The sequence below is a fragment of the Protopterus annectens genome, chromosome 8.part0 (genome assembly GCF_019279795.1).
Source record: "Protopterus annectens isolate FY-2018-M chromosome 8.part0, PAN1.0, whole genome shotgun sequence".
In the NCBI taxonomy this organism is placed as follows: Eukaryota; Metazoa; Chordata; order Ceratodontiformes; family Protopteridae; genus Protopterus; species Protopterus annectens.
In genome coordinates, this window is record NC_056741.1 from 869,028,793 (window position 1) to 869,051,311 (window position 22,519).

A 22,519-nucleotide genomic window follows, 5' to 3' on the forward strand; every position below is an offset into this window, starting at 1 on the left:
AAGTAATCCAATTATTAACTTTTACTGACATCTGTAAGGAGCAAGAAAAAGTTTCCCCAAAGGGGTACTTAGCTTTTAGTTGAAGACTTCGGTTTTGAAACTCGAAAAAAAAAATTTCAGGAGTCGGCCAACAGGAACTTGCGAACTGCTTCTTCTTTGGGCACAGCGCAGCAAGAAAGACTAATGTAATGGCGTCGGCTGCATGTTTTATACTCCTGACGACCTGACGTCATGGAAGAAGGGACAGCAACTGACGCAGGACCCAAGACTTTGTTAAACAGGCCGACTGAGGGCAACCTGCCAGCATATAACCCAAATGTAATGACTGCAACAGTGAAACACGAAGAACATCTGACATTTGACCACCATATTGCCTCTATTGTACGGAAAGCTTTCTATATGGCCCACCCCATTAGTAAGAGTATCTCATCCAGGAAAAAGGTGGTCATAACATTCCTGTATTCTTTCCTTATATGACAGATTATTGAATACAATGCCCCTTTCGGCATGTACCTCACAAAGCACATGCAGCAGCTGGAGAGACCACAGATATTCCTCACTCAGAGAATCCAGGGCCTTAAACATCTACCCTACACAGATAGTCTAAAAGCCCTGTCCCTCTATTCAGTCTCCTACAGACTCCTCAGAGGTGACCTCTGATTGGCATACAAAGTAATCTCAGAAACTGCTTTCAAACAAGTCAGACCAAAAAGTACACAATGAGGAACCTTGTTTGCAGACAGAAACGCCTCCGAGTCAAAAAGCTTCTTAACGCTTTTATTTTGAACAAACCAAAAGAGCGTTTTCGCCACAGACCACTGCAGCTTCTTCAGAGAAACAAGTTAGACAAGAAACACTCACTTTAAAAATACTACATCAGGAAATGACATATTCCTGTTTCCTGTTACCAAACAGTTGTATTTAAAAACACATACAAAGTGCTAAAAAGTTAAAGACATCCCACATTTAGAATCATTTTTAAAAGTAGCACACAACAATAAGAAATGGATTCAATTATATGAAAAAAGATCTCAGCGACTTAACAATAATATGGATGACAAAAAACAGATGTCATTACTATTTACAATAAACTACTGTACAAAATATGTAAGTAGATCTATCGAAAAATATACTCTAATACTCACTTAAAACATTAAAAACAAATTTGCCTTATATGAGGTGTGTATAAGGGATAAGTACTACTCATATTTGCTCAGGCTTAGTTTATTAAACATTCTATTTGTGCTGTAACCATGCAGGACTAAGGAAGAAAGAAAGAAGAAGGGGGGGGGGAAAGAAAAGGAAAGGAAGAAGTATCCTTTGCCCTCATGGAAAACACGCGACCTAAAAGATTCAGCACGTGAGAATCCATTGTGTCTTCCTACTAAGACCACTAAGACTAGGTTATAAACCTGACTGTTAGGTTAAGTAAGCCCTGAATAGTAGACGGTCAAGTCAACTAGCTAGACCTAATGTGTTAGTGCAAGGTGCTAATAACACACAACACTGCCAAATCATCCAATATGTGTTGCCTGATATAAGGGTCAGACCTAAAGTCAGAGAAAACTATATAGTAACAGTAGGTTTTACCTAAAATAACTTTTTAATTTAAGAACTGGGGCAATGTTGCAGTTAGTGTTAAGGCCAGGAAGACAGAAAGCGTCCAAGCGCAACTGCCAATCCAGCTCACAATTTTCTAGTATTAAAGATACAGGGCCCCTCTAATTTTTAAGGGTACATGGTCTATAGCCATAAAGCTAAAACTATGTCCTGGGAACAATGCAATATGTTTGGCCAGTGCGTTGTCATCTTTACATGTCCTAATTGCATACAAGTGCTCATACATCCTATCTCGCAGTCTCCTGTCGGTTTTTCCGATGTAGAACCCAGAGCAGCAGTTGCACATAGCAATGTATATAACTGATTTGCTCTCACAATTAAGTGCATGCTTGATGACAAACTTCCTGTCCCTAACAAGGAATGTCTCCCCTGTTCGGACATTGTTACAGAAATTACAGAATCCACATCTGGACATTCCTTTCCTTTTATAAAAACTATGCTGTTGGATATCCCTTTGTAATAGTTCCTTCAAATTTTTAGATCGTTTAAAAATAAATCTGGGTTCGTCTCCCAATTTTCCTGCTAGTGATGGGTTTGAGGATATCAACCTCCAATTCTACGGATGATGTCCAGGATTGCTTCTGAATTAGTACTAAAAATAGTGAAGCTCAAAGATAAATCTGTGTTTGATTCTCTGCGGTCAACATTGCTACCTATTAGACCACTTATAGGCACCTCATCTGTGAAACTACTAACTACACTGGAGGAGACCTTTGTTTAGTCAATAAAGGGGTGTAGAAGCCTCTAGTTCTTTTAAGAGTAACTTCCTCAATAAGTTCACAAACCATTTTCTCAGGATAGCCACGGTTAGTGAACATTTCCTTCAGAAATGAACATTCCTTAACAAAATCCACAAGGGTGCTGCACATTCTTCCTGCCCTCACCAGCTGTCCCTTCACTATAGATCTTTTCTGTTTGTGAGGGTGAAAGCTGGTGAAGTGCAGGAAAGAATTGCAGTATGTGGCTTTCCTAAAGACGGTGGACCTGAAGCACTGATGACAAATATCCTTCGTAAGTTTGACATCTAAATAATCCAGCTCGGTGGTAGAAAATTTAAAAGTGAACTTCAGGAACTCAGTGGAATTACTGATATTATCCACCAAGTTTTTCGCTTCCAATTCTGACCCCTGAACAGGAGGAACATGTCGTCAAGGTAGCGGGTGTAGAAGGTAACAGGGGCCATAATACCAGGGAGATCAGCCAAGATGTTTGCTTCCCAGTACCCCATTACATAGTTTGCCACACCTGCTCCACATGGGGAGCCCATCGCCACCCGTTTCTGTAAATAGAATTCATCGTCAAATAGGAAGTAGTTACTGGTTAGTACTATTTCAAGTAATTCCATAACCAGTTCGACCTCCAATCTGACCCCAAACTTTTGTAACATTGACCCTGTCCATTCAACCGCCTCTAAGTGCGGTATGCACGATAGAGGTCAATGACATCAATAGTTAACAAGTTGTCATCTTCATTGAATGGCAGTTTGTTTATGTTGTCCAAAAATGTCCATGAGTCCTTACACACACTTGGAATGTACTTAACGTATTTGTCCAAGATGTGTGTGATTAGTTTGGAACATGGGTAAGTAATAGAGGATCTACTGTCAATTAAAGCTCTCATAGGGGGGTCAGTGACACTTTTATGGATTTTAGGGATCCCAAACATAACGGGGATCTTAGAAGACATGATGTCAATATAATTATATGTCTTGATATCAATTTTCCCCGTTAAGAAAAGGTCCCTAAAATATCCCCTAATCCTTTGTGTGGTACCATTAACTTCATTTCTTGAGGCTTTTGTGTAGGCATCACTGTCAAGGAGGGAAGTCATTTTCTCATTATAGGTGACATTATGAAAAATCACCAAGCCTCCTCCCTTATCCGGTTTTAACACCCGTATAGGTAACTGACTAAGTTCATCCAGTAATAGGCGTTGTTCTTTAGAAATATTGGGAGTTGTAGTCCTATTGTATTCATTATATTTGTTACCCAAAAATCTAAAATCAAATTCACACATGTTCTCAAACAATTCCAACGTAGAATGTAATGGAGGATTAAAAACACTGGACAGTTTTGGAAGTCCTACATTGGGGATGGCGTTTACTTCACCATCATTCACAGCCTCTGTTTCATGATTAAACAGTAACTTAAGATTCATTTTTCTTACAAAACACTTTAGTTCAATAATTTCTTTAGCAACATTCCCATAGGAAGTTGGAACAAAAGTGTTTCAAAAGCTAACAATTCTATCAATTGTTGGTCCAAAATGATGTCAGAAAAATTGTAAATGGTGAAGTCGCCATTCGTGTTAGTGAGAATGACAGGGGGCCCACCGTAAGAAGGTGAGCTAGAGACATCAGCATCGACTATACTAGAACTATCTGCCACCAAGAAGTTAGGTATGGGGTCAAGCAAGGGCAAGTTTGTTACTTCGTTCTGTTCCTGTAAGACTTCTTGCTGCGTTGCTAAAAATTTTTGTTGTTACTATTCCCTGCATTATAAGTGTTGTGCCCCCTATCATTGTAACCTTTGTCACTTCTCTCGTGACTTCCCTTATCTTTAGCAAAGCCCTTAATTCTGTTACTCCTTCTAGGTGTTGGGGTGGCATGGACATTCCCAGAGTCTTCTTCATCAAGGTCTTCTACCCCGTCCTCATCCTCACCTAGTGTTTGGACAGGATATTCATTATTACTACTTATACGAACATGCCTGGTCCCTTTAAGGTTAGGGTAAGCAACATTTTTACCATAAGCCTCTCTGTCCCTACTCAATTTTTTACTCTTGTTTCCCTTTAGTTTAAGTAGCAGAGTATCAATACTGGACAAGATCCGTCCGTAATCAAACTGGTATCTATTAAAATCTAAATGTTGCTTAATTTCATTGTCTAAATCATTAATTTCTTTTAATACAACATCAACATTTGCACCATAGTGCTTAATAATAACATTCATTAACTCAGCACCATGTTTTTGAAAAAGAACCTCCAGGTCAATCAAAAAGTCATGGTCTGAAATTAAACCAGAAGGCATAAAATTATTCCGCAAGCCTTTTGGTACAATATTTTCATTGATGCATTGCTTAAAGTAAGCAGACTCAAGCTGCAGTTTTTTTAATTTTAATAATTTAGAGTCAAAAATCTTCAGCTTTTCTGATAAGCATAAGCCATCATTATTTGCGACAGTACCTGTATTTATTCCTTGCTCGGTGAACAACAAGTTAGTAGTGTCCAATAGCCAGCCACCGAGGTCTGGAATTCTATTATTAGACCCTGTAGGTATATTGTCATTACTGGAACCAGCAACTGCTCCATTCCGAGCAGTTGTTTGGACGGTGGTATGTTCGTTAGAGGCCACTGCAGCGTACGAACCAGTCCGTCTTATTGCTGCCAGGCCACTCGGACTTAAACCGGAAAGCTGTAATCCAGGTCCTTGGCTCATTCCTGTGCCCAGAACATCGGCAGGTGACATAGTCCGAGGGTTAGGTTGCGCTGCTGGGATCCAATCTTCATTTGGGCCCTGGCTGTGCTCTATTGTCAAACCATTCCGGCTCGGACCATTTCTCAGTGCATGGAAGGAAGCTTGCATCGTATCCATCCTCGAGTTCATGTCATCCAGTCTAGCTGATAGACCTGCTATCAGCGAAGTTAAGTCAGTGTCCATAGCAGTGCTGCCAGTTGCCATTAACTCAACTGTTAGACAACTGCTAACAACTACCGGTAAACAAGGTAAAACACGGAAGGCTGCAAAGCTGTAAACCAACAGGAATCCTCCTACGAAAAACCACAAAAACTGCTTTCAAACAAGTCAGACCAAAAAGTACACAATGAGGAACCTTGTTTGCAGACAGAAACGCCTCCGAGTCAAAAAGCTTCTTAACGCTTTTATTTTGAACAAACCAAAAGAGCGTTTTCGCCACAGACCACTGCAGCTTCTTCAGAGAAACAAGTTAGACAAAAAACACTCACTTTAAAAATACTACATCAGGAAATGACATATTCCTGTTTCCTGTTACCAAACAGTTGTATTTAAAAACACATACAAAGTGCTAAAAAGTTAAAGACATCCCACATTTAGAATCATTTTTAAAAGTAGCACACAACAATAAGAAATGGATTCAATTATATGAAAAAAGATCTCAGCGACTTAACAATAATATGGATGACAAAAAACAGATGTCATTACTATTTACAATAAACTACTGTACAAATGTTCATTTCTGAAGGAAATGTTCACTAACCGTGGCTATCCTGAGAAAATGGTTTGTGAACTTATTGAGGAAGTTACTCTTAAAAGAACTAGAGGCTTCTACACCCCTTTATTGACTAAACAAAAGGTCTCCTCCAGTGTAGTTAGTAGTTTCACAGATGAGGTGCCTATAAGTGGTCTAATAGGTAGCAATGTTGACCGCAGAGAATCAAACACAGATTTATCTTTGAGCTTCGTCACTATTTTTAGTACTAATTCAGAAGCAATCCTGGACATCATCCGTAAGAATTGGAGGTTGATATCCTCAAACCCATCACTAGCAGGAAAATTGGGAGACGAACCCAGATTTATTTTTAAACGATCTAAAAATTTGAAGGAACTATTACAAAGGGATATCCAACAGCATAGTTTTTATAAAAGGAAAGGAATGTCCAGATGTGGATTCTGTAATTTCTGTAACAATGTCCGAACAGGGAGACATTCCTTGTTAGGGACAGGAAGTTTGTCATCAAGCATGCACTTAATTGTGAGAGCAAATCAGTTATATACATTGCTATGTGCAACTGCTGCTCTGGGTTCTACATAGGAAAAACCGACAGGAGACTGCGAGATAGGATGTATGAGCACTTGTATGCAATTAGGACATGTAAAGATGACAACGCACTGGCCAAACATATTGCATTGTTCCCAGGACATAGTTTTAGCTTTATGGCTATAGACCATGTACCCTTAAAAATCAGAGGGGGCCCTGTATCTTTAATACTAGAAAATTGTGAGCTGGATTGGCAGTTGCGCTTGGACGCTTTCTGTCTTCCTGGCCTTAACACTAACTGCAACATTGCCCCAGTTCTTAAATTAAAAGTTATTTTAGGTAAAACCTACTGTTACTATATAGTTTTCTCTGACTTTAGGTCTGACCCGTATATCAGGCAACACATATTGGATGATTTGGCAGTGTTGTGTGTTATTAGCACCTTGCACTAACACATTAGGTCTAGCTAGTTGACTTGACCGTCTACTATTCAGGGCTTACTTAACCTAACAGTCAGGTTTATAACCTAGTCTTAGTGGTCTTAGTAGGAAGACACAATGGATTCTCACGTGCTGAATCTTTTAGGTCGCACGTGTTTTCCGCAGGGCAAAGGATACTTCTTCCTTTCCTTTTCTTCCCCCCCCCCCCCTTCTTCTTTCTTTCTTCCTTAGTCCTGCATGGTTACAGCACAAATAGAATGTTTAATAAACTAAGCCTGAGCAAATATGAGTAGTACTTATCCCTTATACACACCTCATATAAGGCAAATTTGTTTTTAATGTTTTAAGTGAGTATTAGAGTATATTTTTCGATAGATCTACTTACATATTTTGTACAGTAGTTTATTGTAAATAGTAATGACATCTGTTTTTTGTCATCCATATTATTGTTAAGTCGCTGAGATCTTTTTTCATATAATTGAATCCATTTCTTATTGTTGTGTGCTACTTTTAAAAATGATTCTAAATGTGGGATGTCTTTAACTTTTTAGCACTTTGTATGTGTTTTTAAATACAACTGTTTGGTAACAGGAAACAGGAATATGTCATTTCCTGATGTAGTATTTTTAAAGTGAGTGTTTTTTGTCTAACTTGTTTCTCTGAAGAAGCTGCAGTGGTCTGTGGCGAAAACGCTCTTTTGGTTTGTTCAAAATAAAAGCGTTAAGAAGCTTTTTGACTCGGAGGCGTTTCTGTCTGCAAACAAGGTTCCTCATTGTGTACTAAAGTAATCTCAGACCCCGCCCTGATGGGACTGCTACATATTGCAAGTCAAGCTCCACTTGAGTAACCTGCGTGCAAGTCCTCAACTTGGTCTGTGACATCAATAGGACTTGTTGGCGGGACATATTTGTGTCCCAGAGACTCCCACTTCTGTGGAATAGACTCCCTCTCCACATAAAGCAGAGTACCTCATTAAACCTTTTTAAGTGCAACCTGGGCAACTGGATGAGGAACAGAAAATACACCCCTGTGATTCCACCTATGTCCCTGCTGGACAGTGGCACAGGGTGCAGACTTGTTGGAATATGGGTTAAAGTAGCCTAATAACTTCCTATGATCCTATGACAGAAAAACGCCAAACTGGAATGGAAAGAGAATGAACCAAGTTGCTTTCATTGGCATGTTACCTAATTATACTACTGCAACATATAATAATGCTTAACTGCTTGAACTATATAAATCTATAAATGTAAATATATGTCAAAGTATGCAAAATAATAAGAAACAAAGTAATTCTCATTAAAATAAACTTGTCTGTATAGTAGCGACTGTGTGTATGGAATAACAAATGGTGACAGACTGATTTGTAATGTTTTGCATAACCTGAGTTGTACAATCTAATTTATAATGTTCTACATAACGTGTTGTTTTGCAGGTTTTTACTAAGCTTACAGCCAGAGGAGACCATCAAGAGCACTTGGCAATTCACCCAATACTGTAGGAAAATAACAGTGCCACTACTCACACTAAGCAGACTTTATCCTCATATCCCTAGTGAAAATTTCTGATCACTCATCCAGACTGCTTTTTAAAGGTTGCTAGGAAAGCACTCTGCTTGACAGGAAAAGTCATCCCATTCCAGAAATGGGTTGCATGTTGTGTTTAGTATCTGTCACATCATTTGGTGTTGTTGATGTTGTAGTAGAGACTTGGGTCTCTAGAACAGTTGTTTGCTTTCCCACTGGTTCTATTTAGTTGTAGTAGTATAAACACTGCCTGGGGTCATTTACAGCACAGAAGACTAAGCACAGATCACTTAGGAGTCTGTATGACACTAAGCAGAGGGACAGGGCTTTTAGTCTATCAGAGTAGTTAAGGGTACCGAGACTAGAGATCATTTTAATGAGGAAACACTGAGGTCTCTCAAGCTGATTTCCGTGCTTAGCGAGGTACATGATGAGTGTACATTATATATTCAATGATTGTCTAATAAGAGATTAATAAAGTTGGACTACAACTTCTTAAGACCTTGACGAGATGGTACGAAGATGAGCTATACAAGGTACTGTACTACATACTACTGTGTCAATCTCAATGAAGTTTGCATTACAAACTCGATCCCTGGGTGCAGGTCATAGCTGAAAAAGATCACTGATCAATAGTCAACAGACAAACCCAGTCCTAGAATTATCAAGGAAAGCCCTCCTATAATACATTTGTGAAATACCTCTTGTGGTACACACTGCTGACTGAAGTGTGTGTCAATCATCTGCTGCCTGAGCTGCGGAGGTGGATGCTGCTCCTCTGTGGAAGGCTTGAAAAACTCAGTAGGTTGTTCCAAATGGGTGTCCTGAAAAAAAGGAAAAAAAAAAAAAGCAAATAATCTGTCACCCTGCAATAAATGTACCTGAAAAAATATGCTGGCAAAATTTGTATAGACTAAAAGATGCATTACAATTGCACAACTACTGCACATAATTCAGTTATACACATTTATGAATGAAACCTCTGATACGAATCTTAAGAAATACAAAGCAGCCAACTGTTTTGTGACTTATTTACACCTTGTCAATACTTAGACTGTATTTCCTTTTTTGTGGAGAGCTACACCATTCAAGGTAGGGTAACATTTATTATCCTTCTAATCAACCAGTTCATATTTGAAAGAAGATGCAAGTCTATTCCAGAAGTCTGGAGGGCACTGAGTAATAAATATATCTTGCCACTTTGTTTTATTTATTTACTGATGAAAATTTATATCTCTGGTTCTAGCATTTATGAGACTATTTGATTTTATGTATGGAACAGAGATTCTGGTCCACTGGATTTCTAACTGCGTGGAAGAAACTCAACAGATCTCCCCTCAAAATTGATCATACACTGAAAAAAGAGCTTTCATTATTTTCCTGGTAGTTTAGGATTTTTGAGTCAGTGAAGATCTTAGTTATGGACTTCTGGGGTATTCCTAGTTGTTTGATATGTCTACTGAGGTATGGGGCACTATATTCAATAACCTCATTAGATCTGAACAATATTTCTTTGACAATTAGCTGTGCTAAGTAGGAATACTTTCTGATTACTGCTGTTATACGATGATCAAAGAAGAAAGAATTATCAACATACAACAGGCTCATTCCACAACATGAATAATGATGTCCTTATAGCTGGGACCCTCCATGACATAATTACAGTCTCTGATGTCAACCACTTACTCCACCTAACTAACCTGGAAAAGTTCATATTTGGTTGAAATATAATTTTGTGGCTACACAGTTAACTCATAACAAGTGTGTATAGAATCCTCTAGGTTTGAAGTTGGCACCTTCATTTGTAGTGTTATGCCAAGGGTCTGTGGTGGTGTCGCAAGTTTTTTTTTTTTTTTTGTTTACCCCCCAACTTTTTGTATATGCCATAAACCAAGACCTCCCCTCTCTAAACCATATTATGTACCATGATATTCTCTTGGTATATGTGTTTAACGTTTCTACCATTTTGCATCTAAAATTTTAGTCAGACAAACTGCTCCCACTAAAATAAGCACTTGCTAAACCTTAAGAAATCAGCAATTATTCACCTCTCCTAAAGACCATCAGAGACAACTCAATTGTACATGAAGGACTCCCTAGATTACATGAATATTTTGACAACTAAAAATACCTAGGAGTTACCTAAATCCCACTGACTTTCAAGGTTTGTACAGAAATGGCAGAAAACAGGACTCTACTCCAACATAAAGTTTGCTGCAAACTCTCCCACCTGCTCTCAAATCAAGCATTTCAGACTCTGGCTAAAAATATAACACTACCTAAGCTAGAATAAGGGCTATTTATTACTATCCTGCAGTCCAGTTGCAACTCTACCTTCTGTAAATCAAACTGTCAATAAACTCTGCCAGTTTTGCTTTGCTGTCAGACACACACACTCACTACAGTGAAAGACTAAAAAAGTCTCACTGGATATCAGTGACCAATAGAGATACACTCCTCTTAAAATTATTGTTTTTGAAACTATCAAATGACTGCATTGTCTATTCTTATGACCATGACTTTCTACCAGAACAACCCTACTTCTCAAGGAACAGCAGCAAACACTTTCCCAATATACAACCCCCTTTTGGCTTAACATCAGGAGAGGGAGTACTCTCCAAAATTGGTCCAGATAGCTGGGGTAAGATACCTTTTGATGTTCACAAAAGCAAACAGAACAAGGTTTAAAGACCAAGTTATAAAAGCATCTATTTTTTGAGTATAAATGCAGTGTTTTAGATATAATGACTAAGTGATACCAATCTTTTTGCTTGTGTCTTCAAACTACTGTATACCTTAGAAACAGATTAACGCTTGCACTATATATAAAATTTAATGTACACAACACGTCACTCGTCCATATTTACTGTAAGAAATGTGCCATATATGTTTATTTTGTACATACCCCATTTTTCATGAGAAATGTATTGCATTCTATTACTGTGTATGTAGCAGTTATCTGCTCCACATGAGCACCCATGTCAAAGCTGAAAGGATCAGCTTATCAACCCACCTAACCAGCTAGTAAACATTTATGTAAACAGACATTACTATCTGCATTCATCTGTTCTCCATAGTGGTCAGCTATGTAGTAAGGTGGAAGGAAAGATGACTGCAAACTGCATCCTGAGCTGGAGGGCAGATCAGTCCTCAGGCATTCCATAGTTGCACTCTTCCAGAACCAAGATATCTCCTCTGTTGATGCCGATTACCATTACCTCTAGGTGGGCTACAACTCTGAAAGTTACCATGAAAATCCTGGTTCTTTCCAGACAAGTGATTTTGCTGCTGCAGGCCAAGCCTAAACAACACTTAACATATGCTTCACTGTGGCCCTGAAAAACTGAAATGTGCAATTTAAAATTTCACACAGACAAGACATAAGGATTTTTACCTTCCTTTTTTCCCTATATCTCCCAGGTGTGTTTCAACATCCGATCCAAAATGTACAGCCCCTAAAATGATGAATTCAAAAAGGCTATCTTGGTGATATTTGCAAATTTAGCTAGACAAGTCAAAAAACTGAAATGCAAGCACCCATTACTTGAACTTAATCATCAGCAGAGTTGTAAAGACAGTTTCATTGTGAAGTTTGATATGGAAGAGACAGTTATCTTGGACCACAGCTTGTGTTTCAACAGTTTTTCTGGAAACTGGTCTTATGATTGTGCCATCTTATCAGTCAGTACATGCTGGATCCTAATCATGCAAGGCCCTTGCGAGAGAAAATGAGACACAAACTTCTTCCCAAATCTGACAGTCATTCTGGACTAATCATGGAAATGGAATGCAAGGCTCAGTGAGGTTGAAGACTTTTGTTAGGGCTGTTGTAGCCACTACTGAAGTAGGCTTGAGGTTTCTGACTAACAGTTCCAATATTCTGGGTAATGAAGAATCCTGTGTTTCTTGGCCTGGGTGCCTCAATATCCAGGCTGTCTCAAAAGCCATACTATCAGACAATTTAAACATCTTTTCTGGTGGGAAAACAACTCAAAATGTCTGGGTGAGTCCTAAAGATCACCTGCAAAGTATTCTGCTGAAAGACCATTGGGTCATCTTCCCCTTGGCCTCATCATCTCGAAGATTTCCCTAAACTTGAGATCATCTGGTAGGTATGGGGAGGAATCTTTGCTTTGCCATCGATAGAAGGCTGGGGCAACCTGAGTGATGAATAGATACACTTCCTGTTTTTCTAGGAGATGAAGAGACAGAGAATAATAAAGAAATATGGTCTGATCTTGATATCACAAAAAAATAAATAAATAAAATTCTAAGACCCCCAGACTGTATATCCTACTACAGGACAGTAACAGAGTCAAGAAAAGAAACACCTGTATGATAAAGAAGCATGTTCTGGACTTAATGTCATGGAAAAACTCTTTGAGACCTCAGATCTTCTATCCTGTTATTGGACAATAAAAAAATAAAATAAAATAAAAAAACTCAAGAAAAAAACTGTGGAGTTTGGGTGAAAACTGACATCAAGACTGGGGCAGGTACTTACATGGGCATATACAGAATTTTTTTGCACTGAGTAAAAAGCACACACCACCAACGGCCGAAAGGCAGACTCCAAGGACCTCAATATCAATAATTTCAGACCCTGTAGAAACAACTTGCAGAGCTGAATGCAAAGTACTCATCAGCACCAGTAGTACTGACATCAAAGGCATCCATGCAGATGGTTGTACTAACAAGCATACAGTGCCTTTTTTGTAAACTTCCAGTTAAAATCCATAGCACCTTATGGCATCCAAACCATTTTTGGGTCTCACTTCTTTAAGTGACTTACCAGCTACTAACCAGTATTAGAAAGATCAAGAAGTTATTAACAAAATGACACTAAGACTGTTAATCTAGAATGTCCTGCATTAGAGAAATTAATAACTGTTCACCACTTATTATTCATATTTTCTCATTTATGTTCACATTTCCATAACTGAGTGACCTACATGCTATGGAGGGATACAGTGTGAAATGCCTTGGTGGGAGACGGGAAATTTCTATTTCCATTAATATCACACTTAACTAGTGATATCGCTAGTTGTTTGTCAGTAATTACAAAAATAATCAATACTTCCATATGTACTTAATACTCAAAAAAAATATGTACTTAATACTCAAAAAAGTGATCTACAAACTATTGCATGGTATCAGGCGAAAACTTAGACATTGCTCAAGAAACAGTTTATATATTTGGAATGCAATTTGTACATCAAGAGACATTCAGTGTTATTTCCACTGCTGATTATATAATCAAGTATATAGTTGCACAATCTGTAAATATCTCAAACATGCACTCAAGAGTAATGTCTACATGTGCAAAACTTATGTCCGCTTAACAGAAGTGTTCTAACAATAAATGTCTAGGTTGTACAGTTGTTTTCAAGATATGACAATTTCATTGTGAAATTTAGCAAAAATATAATTTGAGGTTTGTGTGCATTATAATATTTATGGAAAGACTATGGATGCACTCACCGAGTATTAGCACTGTAAATAAGTAAATAATACTTCCTAATCATATTGCTATTTGTGAAGTTTAAATAATTTGTACTCTTCACAAGATATTTACATTTGTTTATCTTATGCTTTTTTATGTTAATTTTTTCAGAAAAAGCTCTGGAATGCAAGGATGTGTGAAGCCTGCAAAAGGTGTGACATTCCACACCACATATGCGTTAATTAATACTAGAGGCTGTGGGTCTGGGCTACAGAATATGGTCTCTGGAGCTCTAGCCTTCTCTGTTTCTATACTAATTAACCGATCCATAACAGGAATCCATGTCCCAGCCATCTGGAAGAAATCTTTCATAATTCCATTTTACAATGGTGGAAATTCATCTGACCTATGCAGCTACAGACCCATAGCTATACTACCACCATTATCTGAAATCTTAGAAAATGAACCAACTCACAGCTCCTCAAATCTTTTACTCAAAATAATCTTCTATTCACAACCCAACACTGCTTCTGCCCCAGTCACAGCATAACTACTGCTCTTGTTATCTTGACCAATGCTAACTAACCACAAAATAAGTGACAATGCAGTATCATCACTCTTCTTGGATCATCAAAGGCACAGTTTCCCCATCAAAATGTTATTAATGAACACTCCTCCCAAAGTCTAAATAAATTATCTATCACATGGCTTCATAGCTATTTCAGAGTCAGTCAGTAAAATGGAAACAAGAATTCTCCTCTTTCCTTCCAGTCAAAGTTAGAAGTGCCACAAGGATCAATTCTAGGCCCACTTCTATTTAATGTATTTGTAAACAAACTTCATACCGCCACAAGAAAAGCAAATATAGTTCAGTATGCAGATAATGCAACCCTCATCTGATCTGCCCCAAATCTAAAAATCCTCCAAGATATCAATCAAGAGTCTCATCTGTCGCATCATGGCTAAGCACTCAGACCTACTAGTAAATGCAAAAAGACATGCTATTTATACCAAAACAATTTAATACTCAAAACACAATTTCCACATTCCCTCATCAGAAAATACAAACTTTAAAACTGTGACAAAAGCCAAAATACTTGGAGAATTCATAGATAAACTCAAATATGACCAACATATTCTCCAAGATTTTACAGTATCCACAAGAAAACCCATAGCAGCAACCTATCCACTCTCACTTCTACTGTGTGCATCACCTATCCCCACTAATTTCAACAATACCCTCAAGTCCAAACTTGATCCGTGCTATAATAAAATAAGATTTGCCAGATATTCATCTCATAAAAACGCACCACTACACAGTCCTGAAGGACTCAAACTGGTTAGAACTCCCAAATCAGGTAACCTACTCTTGACTCACAACTGCCCACAAACTTATCCTTAAGCCAGATAGTTGGCCATCTATTTTTTGATTAAGAAAATACAAGCTGCAATACCTCTAACAGCTGCTGCTCTGTACTAAATTCCCATATGGTGATTATTACACTTTCCCTTCTATCAACTAATGTAAACATTTAACTGATTATATTTCTTAACTACCTACACCTTGTTCTCCCTCATCATACAACTACTTACTAACTTCAACCCAAATGTCAATCTTTGTCTTTCCTTGTTTTTCTTTATATTTCTGTGTGCTACAACCTAATGAAAATGCACAGGCTATCTTTTATTTTCTCTTCTCCCTATAGTCACAAATTTTATGGTGCAAGGTTAGCATTAATCATCTGTTACAGCTAATTATATACATAAAAATGTAAGTTAACCAAGACAAAATTATTACATACAATGTGGAAAACATAAATATACTGTATATTGTCTAGGTATGTGAATACTGGAACTTTTCTGCCTGGGCCTCCAGATGCATCCCAGTCGAACTTTCTCAGTCAACAAAGATAAAATAAAAAAATGGTCAACATTAAGAAGTCTTTGATGTTGACATTAGCACCATAAAGCTCGATACTAACTAGTCTTCTTAGTACAGGTGGTGAAGAAAACCTAGAAGACCTGGCAGAGAAGGGAAAAGTGGAAATAAGATCTATTTTTGCCCATAAACCATAGTGAGATAAGGTTAGCTATTAACCAAATAAGACATGTATTAAAAAGAAACACTTATTTGGAAAACACTGTACATTCTAATAACTTACACCTATACTTTTTACACTATAACAAAAGTAAAAATACAAAGGAAAATACCCAAAAGTTAGTATATATCGTATCATTCAGATGTCATTTCCAATTGCAAAGTCCAAGGCAGCCATTTCCATGTTTTTTCATCTTGACATTTGATAACAAAAGTTTTCTTTTACCGCCTTCATATTTTGCCTGACATATTAATGTATTGGTGGTTCCTTCCTTTTCCACTTTCAGATCATTGCCTTCTTCACAGCCGAAACACATGCAACCATGTCTTTGCCCCTTTCACTATTCCTTTTATTTTATCTAATCATCTAGAGAAATACTGCAATTACATTTTTAAGAGCACATAATTCACAAGTTATGTATTTCTCCCTTTGTTATAATTTCAGGCACTGCCAAAAGAGAAGTATAAAACCTCCAAAACATTTGCACCTGAGTATGTTCTAGACAGTCTTGTGGGAGAATAAAATACTTAAAAGATACATTTCCAGTAAAAAATCTACAAATCCTTGTTTTGTACCACATCTGGGGGAGAAGAGAACTCTTTCCCAATCTTTGTAAGTAACTTTAGTACTTTTAACTTTTCCTCCCAAATAATTTTTAAACCCATTTGTCACTTTGCCACCTCATTCTTTTCACATTTAATATAGTTTACTTATGAATCCCTTTTTAGCCAGATGTTCTTGCCTATTTTCTATCCACCAAATAACCCACTTCTGACATTCATCCCTTTGCAATATGCACAACTGCAAAGCCTTCATCTTACTTAGTATTTTTTTTTTTTTGCAAATGTCATTTAACAATACAGTCTATACCATTATCCGTGTATTATCCCAACATCATTATTTTTCCTATCATTAACTAATCTCAGCCCATGAATCCCCTACAAACTTTTACACTTCTAGAAATCTGTTACTTACAATGTCATTATTGTAAATATTCTTTTGCAGCCAAGTCATTCAACCAAATTTGTATGTTGCTCATTTTTTCAATAATTTTTTTATCAATCTATTCTCACTTGTACTAAGCTGATATTGAGGCATTCTAACAAAGTCGGTAGTCCCTGATTAAAGTATCTATTAGCTGTTGCAACACTTTTTACTGATGTTTGTATGCTTCAATTGCTGCACATGTACATGCATAATTGTAACTCTGGTGTTTGGATATACTTGCACTTTATCAGTACTCCTTATTCCTGGAGTCATTACACATCATGAAGTTGCAGTTTAAGTCACCCCATACAGTTATGAATTCCTGAGGCCCTGTTGTTCAAGGTGGGGGTGAGTGGAAGAGTTAGTTAAAAAGGCACCACTAAGAAAAACACCTGTATCTAGGAAAACCACTATACACAAAATAATCTCTAATTTTGAAAGAAAAAAAAAAGTGTTAGACAATTTATTTATTTATTTTTTAATACATCAAAGTCTGAGTAAGACGATGGCAGATAAAAGACCACCAAAGAGGCAGGGCATAAAGTGACTGAAATATCTAACAACTAAAGGGAAAAACATCTATACTGTTTGCTGCTATAAAGTCATAAGGCGAGGATAGACAAAAATACTAGAAATAGAGCAAGACAAAATTCACTTTTCTCATTAATCTCACTGAGACTGGTACAGCACATCTGTTACAGGAAACAGCAAATAAGATCCGAGGATCTTTATGCAAGCAGGATATTATGGGACAGGATGGAAGCCTTGGAGCTTGATGATTCAAAGATTGCTGGCTCTTGGAACTGAATACCCCTCCCAAAGGTTGAGAATACAGACAACACAATATCGGATCAAACTACACAATAACAAGAAGAAACTCATAGCCTGTAAAACAAACTTCACACTCCACTATCTAAATAACTCAAAAACATCAACAAAAAACTCTTGAAGAAAATCAAATCCTCCAAAAGAATGTATAAATTGATAATTACCACCTATGCTTATGACAACCACAAAAGCCTTCTTCAGCTATGTCAGAAACCTTAGAAGGAACATCTAGAAATACACAAAGCTAATATACATAAGCAACACAATCAGCCCCTGAGGAAACAGCTAACATTAGTGGACAAATTCAGCTCAAACATTACTCCCCTACCTTCCTCTAAACTTTCCTCAGCACATAAGTATACCTACACCACACCCTCTGATCACTTCTGGGCAAATCCTGAGTGCTCTCTTCAAGGCCAAAAACACTAGCGTCATGATCCTGAATGTGCCAGGCTGTGCCTGCTTGCTGGCACAGACACTGTTTGGTTGACTTGTTACTAAATCTATTCAGTTTCATTCTCTCTGCTAGATTCTTACCACAGGTATGGAGATCTGCTGTATAGATTCATAGGTAATTACTAGGTTATGGCACAAAAGCTTTTACAAGCCTAGCCAATAATACCCAAGATATGACAATATTATATCTCAATTCCCCAGATATGGGATGGAGTAGTAGTAGCAGGGTAGTGAGTCTTTGGGTGTTGGTGCCCTGGAGTCATTTTATAGACTGCCTCTGTCCATAAGAGAGATGGACAGTACCCAGAAGTGACATTAAGGTTCCTCATCCAATTATCCAAATTCTTTTTGAAGAGAGTGAGGGATAGGCTTGATTTAGGAAGATGGGAAGTTTATTCCACTGACTAAGTAGCCTTTTGGATATGAATCTGTCTCTCCAGCAAGTTCTGTTACAGTCACAAATACGATCCAGGTCCATGGAACACGTAACCCTTGTACATTGTTTCTTGCGAATATGTAACATTTTCATCAGGGCTGGATCAGAGAATACATTGTAGGTCAGGTGTAGATTCCCGCTCAATATCGATATCAAACAGAGTAAAGGGATAGGGCCTTTAGTCAGTCTGGATAAGACATGTCATCCTACTGCACAAAAAGGGCCCCATTTTGGATCCTGGAAACTACAGACCTACAAAGCCTCACCAGCCTTACCGCAAGACAGTAGAATACACAATGATGGTATTTATTAACAAGGACACAGGCAAACTAGAAGCCTTAGACCTATGTCAGCTTGGATTTGTTAAAGGTGGATCCCGCCCAACAGACCTTGTGGATTTCTTTAGTCAAGTCACTGATGCATTAGACAAAGGCAAATCGATTCACACTGCTTACGTGAACATAGCCAAAGCCTCTGACAACAGACCACATTCTGGCATTATCAATAAGCAAATCAAATTAAATGTAAACTTCTATGCTACCTGCTGGATAGCAAACCGGATTACTTACAGAACCCTATTAGTGTTGGAGGCATACTCACATTGAAAAAAATAGTTACTGCAGATGTCTCCCAGGGATCGGTCCTAAGATCTCTTCCCTTTGGCATTTACTTCTCTGATGTTAATGTTGACATCATGGGTCTGTGACTGACCAAGTTTATTGACTGTAAAATTGGAGCTGTTATAAACTTCCAGTCAGACTTCTAAGTTCGCCACGAGGTCTTATCAGTCACCAAGATATGGTGCATGCACCACGGCCTTAAACTAAATGCCAAGAAATGCAGCATTGTGTTCTTTGGCAAAACTGAGCACCCATGCCACAAAGGTGGCATGTCCTTGAAAATTAGGGACCTGGCCACTTTTACTGACAATGAACTAACCTTTGATCAATATGTATCTACAGCTGTTAGGAAATCCTTTTGTCTAGGTAAACTCATCACTAGGGGGTACATCTTCTATATCTAAAGAAGTTATCATCCCTTTCTACTCCTCCAACATGAAGACCATAATACAGTACAATGTGCCAGCAAGGGCACCCGCAGGCAGGTGCAAGGGGGTGCATTTGCACTCCCCTGGAACTGGATGAAAGGGAGATTAATTTTCTTTTAAATAAAATAACTTTTTTTTTTTAAGGGCACTCTTCTTTAAGAACGCCCTTTGCATCCATTCGCATAGATGCGGAAAGTCTGTGTGACTGATGGTTTACGTCTTCATCTTCTGCTCCCATGTGTAACTTGAATTACAGAAGACGCATGGATTGCGGATGAAGGTACAAGTAAGAGATAGAGGTGTGTGTGTGTTTAAGAGGTTAACAGCTGTGTGTGTGAGAGAGAAATAGGTAGGGGTGTGTATTTAAGAAGTAGGTAGGTATGAAAGTTGTCAAGGTATGTCAGCAGTTTAGTGTCACTTCAAGTTTCACTGTGATGCCAGATTGCTATGCTTTACTGCCTTTGTTATGTACACCGTAATGTTTCAGTCTTTTTTGTTTGTTTTTGGATGAGACATTTTTCAGCTGCAGTGGGATCTTTTTAAAATAAAAGGTTCATATTTACATCTCTGCAGTACAGTATTTTTTTGGAGTATACCATTTAAATGGAAAAGGTCAAGTGTAAGGAAAGGTATTGCAATCTTTAAAATGCTGACTGTCGTATGGCTTCTACAATGTTAAAAAGAGGTTTTGCATGATGGAACACCCATTTTGCTGATTTAGTTTAATGGGGTTTGAAGAGCTTTGTGATCTACAGAAAACCGATTTTTAATTTCCACTGCAGACTTTCTTTGCTTGCTGACATACGTGTGGAATTAAAAAAAAAAAATGGTCTTTGCTACTTTGACAAATAAAAGGTAGACTGCAATTAAAGCTGACCACCCTGAATGCTTGGAGACATAACTATAAAACCATTAGTCATTAGTTCAGAATATCTGAACAGACTCTGGAAAGATCAAGGGAAAGAACCATTGTGAGCCTTTCAATGTCTGAATTGTAGTAAACAGCATTTGACTCTGCTAGTGCAGTTTTGTGTGTCACAAAGTTATTTAAGTCCATGTTATAAGTCACAGAGATAACCATCTTAATTCTAACACTATGGGTGAGTGAGTGGCATTTTATTATTAAGGGTCATTAGCTGAAAACTTGCAGTATTACCAAAGAAATAGAGAGTTCCAATTATGCCATCATGAGTACAATAAACAGAAAGCCCTATGCAAGTGAAAATGAATGGGTGGGTGCACTCTGTGAATCCAGACACAATACAATGAAGCAATGCCTCATATAGCAGAAACTGAGCCGGTACTCCAGAGAGGATATGCACCATCATTCTCCAAAGAAAGATCCTTAAAAATACTCAGATGAAAGTTAGACAGAACAAAGGACCAGAATGTGATTTACTTTAGAATTCTAGAAGAAGTAAAGAGAAAGACACATGACGGCACATTCTACCCTTTTCAACAGGTTACAAAGGGAAAGTGTGGTACCTAAAGACTTAATGAGAGCAAAGGTTTATATTCTTTTACAGAAGTGGGAACAAGTAGTGAGCAGGAAACTAAGAACTATTTTATTTTTAACTTTAGCAGCATGCTGCTGGTGGACTGGACATTCTAAATTGGCCCTAGGTGTGAGTGCATGTGTGTGCCTTCTGTGGAAGGTTAGGCGCCGGGCTGGCAACTCAACTCTAACATTCTACTGCCAATCGTTCTGCGGACCTATGATCCATTGTGGCAACCTCTAACGGGAGCAGCCGAAAGAAGCAAAAGGTAGGTAAAGGTAGGTGTGTGTGTATGTGCGTGTTGTTTTGCAGCTAGTTAGAAAATTGCTGGAGACTTTACTCTTACTGGTTTTTGATGATGGTGTGAGAATAGTGAAATATGTAATTCACGACATTGCTAGCACATACAATGAGGTGGATGTGAGGTGGTCTACTTGGAAAACAGTATGGGAGACAAGATACAGCCTAATGGAGCCCCTTTAGTCAGGGTAGCAGTTGCAGCACATATCTAACTACAAAAACTCTTGTCAGTTAAAAATGCCCCATGAACCAGACTGGGCATGAAATAAGTGAGAGAAACAAAGCTGTGAGATTGAACAGGTCAAAGCCTTTTGTTAGGTTGATGAAAACTGACTAGGTAAAGTTGTCTATTTTGAGAAAGATATTTATTAGAGAGTATATAAAAGGTGGTCATTATTGTTCTGAAAGAATAGGATTTTTTTGGATTTATTCACTTAGTTGAGTGCAAACCAGCTCTTCAAAGACTTCCCCATTGAATGAATAATATGCATATGGTCCAGAAATCAATTGTTGAGCTTCCTTTAACATTTGTGATAAGTTTTATAGGTGTGTACTAGGCTAATGGCCCTGGGGCCTTTACAAGCCTAGTCACAGGATTACCCTGGCATAGTGCCACCCGACCTTAGTTCCCAGTGCCTCTCTGTCAAGCAGAGCCACTGGTGTTATCCCCGGGGTGAATTTTTTGTTTCCCATTCACTCAAAATTTCTCTTGAAGAGGGTCAGCGAGGTGCTCTGCTTGACATGTATGGGAAGTCTGTTCCATAGCATGGGCAGTCTCTGGGTTATGAACCTGTCCCTCCAGCATGTTCTGTTAATTGTGGTAATGAGGCTGATGTCTCTGGAGCATGTGGTGCGGAGGGATTGGGATTTCTTTAGATGTAGCATTTCTAATAGAGTCAGGTCAGACACGGCTTAGCAGAGATCGCCTCTAAGTAGGCGAGATGAGACAGAGAATAGTTGGAGTTTTTTGAGTTTGTCCATATAGGACAAGTGTTTAAGGCCTAGTATCCTCATTATGAGGTACTTTTGCAGCCTCTCCAGTTAGGTACATGCCAAATAGGGCACTGTACTCAATGATTGGCCTAATGAGGGAAGAGAAGAGGG

The 22,519-nt window shown here is 38.2% G+C and overlaps 1 protein-coding gene across 1 annotated transcript in view; it reads right to left on the bottom strand.

Annotated features, from left to right (window-relative positions):
* The window catches only part of LOC122809125, a 3,089,885-nt gene that overhangs the window by 754,416 nt on the left and 2,312,950 nt on the right, over positions 1-22,519 (bottom strand). The window contains exon 13 of the mRNA XM_044080384.1: positions 9,024-9,146. Within this exon, the coding sequence (XP_043936319.1) occupies positions 9,024-9,146 (123 nt within the window). The remainder of the gene's footprint in view (positions 1-9,023; positions 9,147-22,519) is intronic.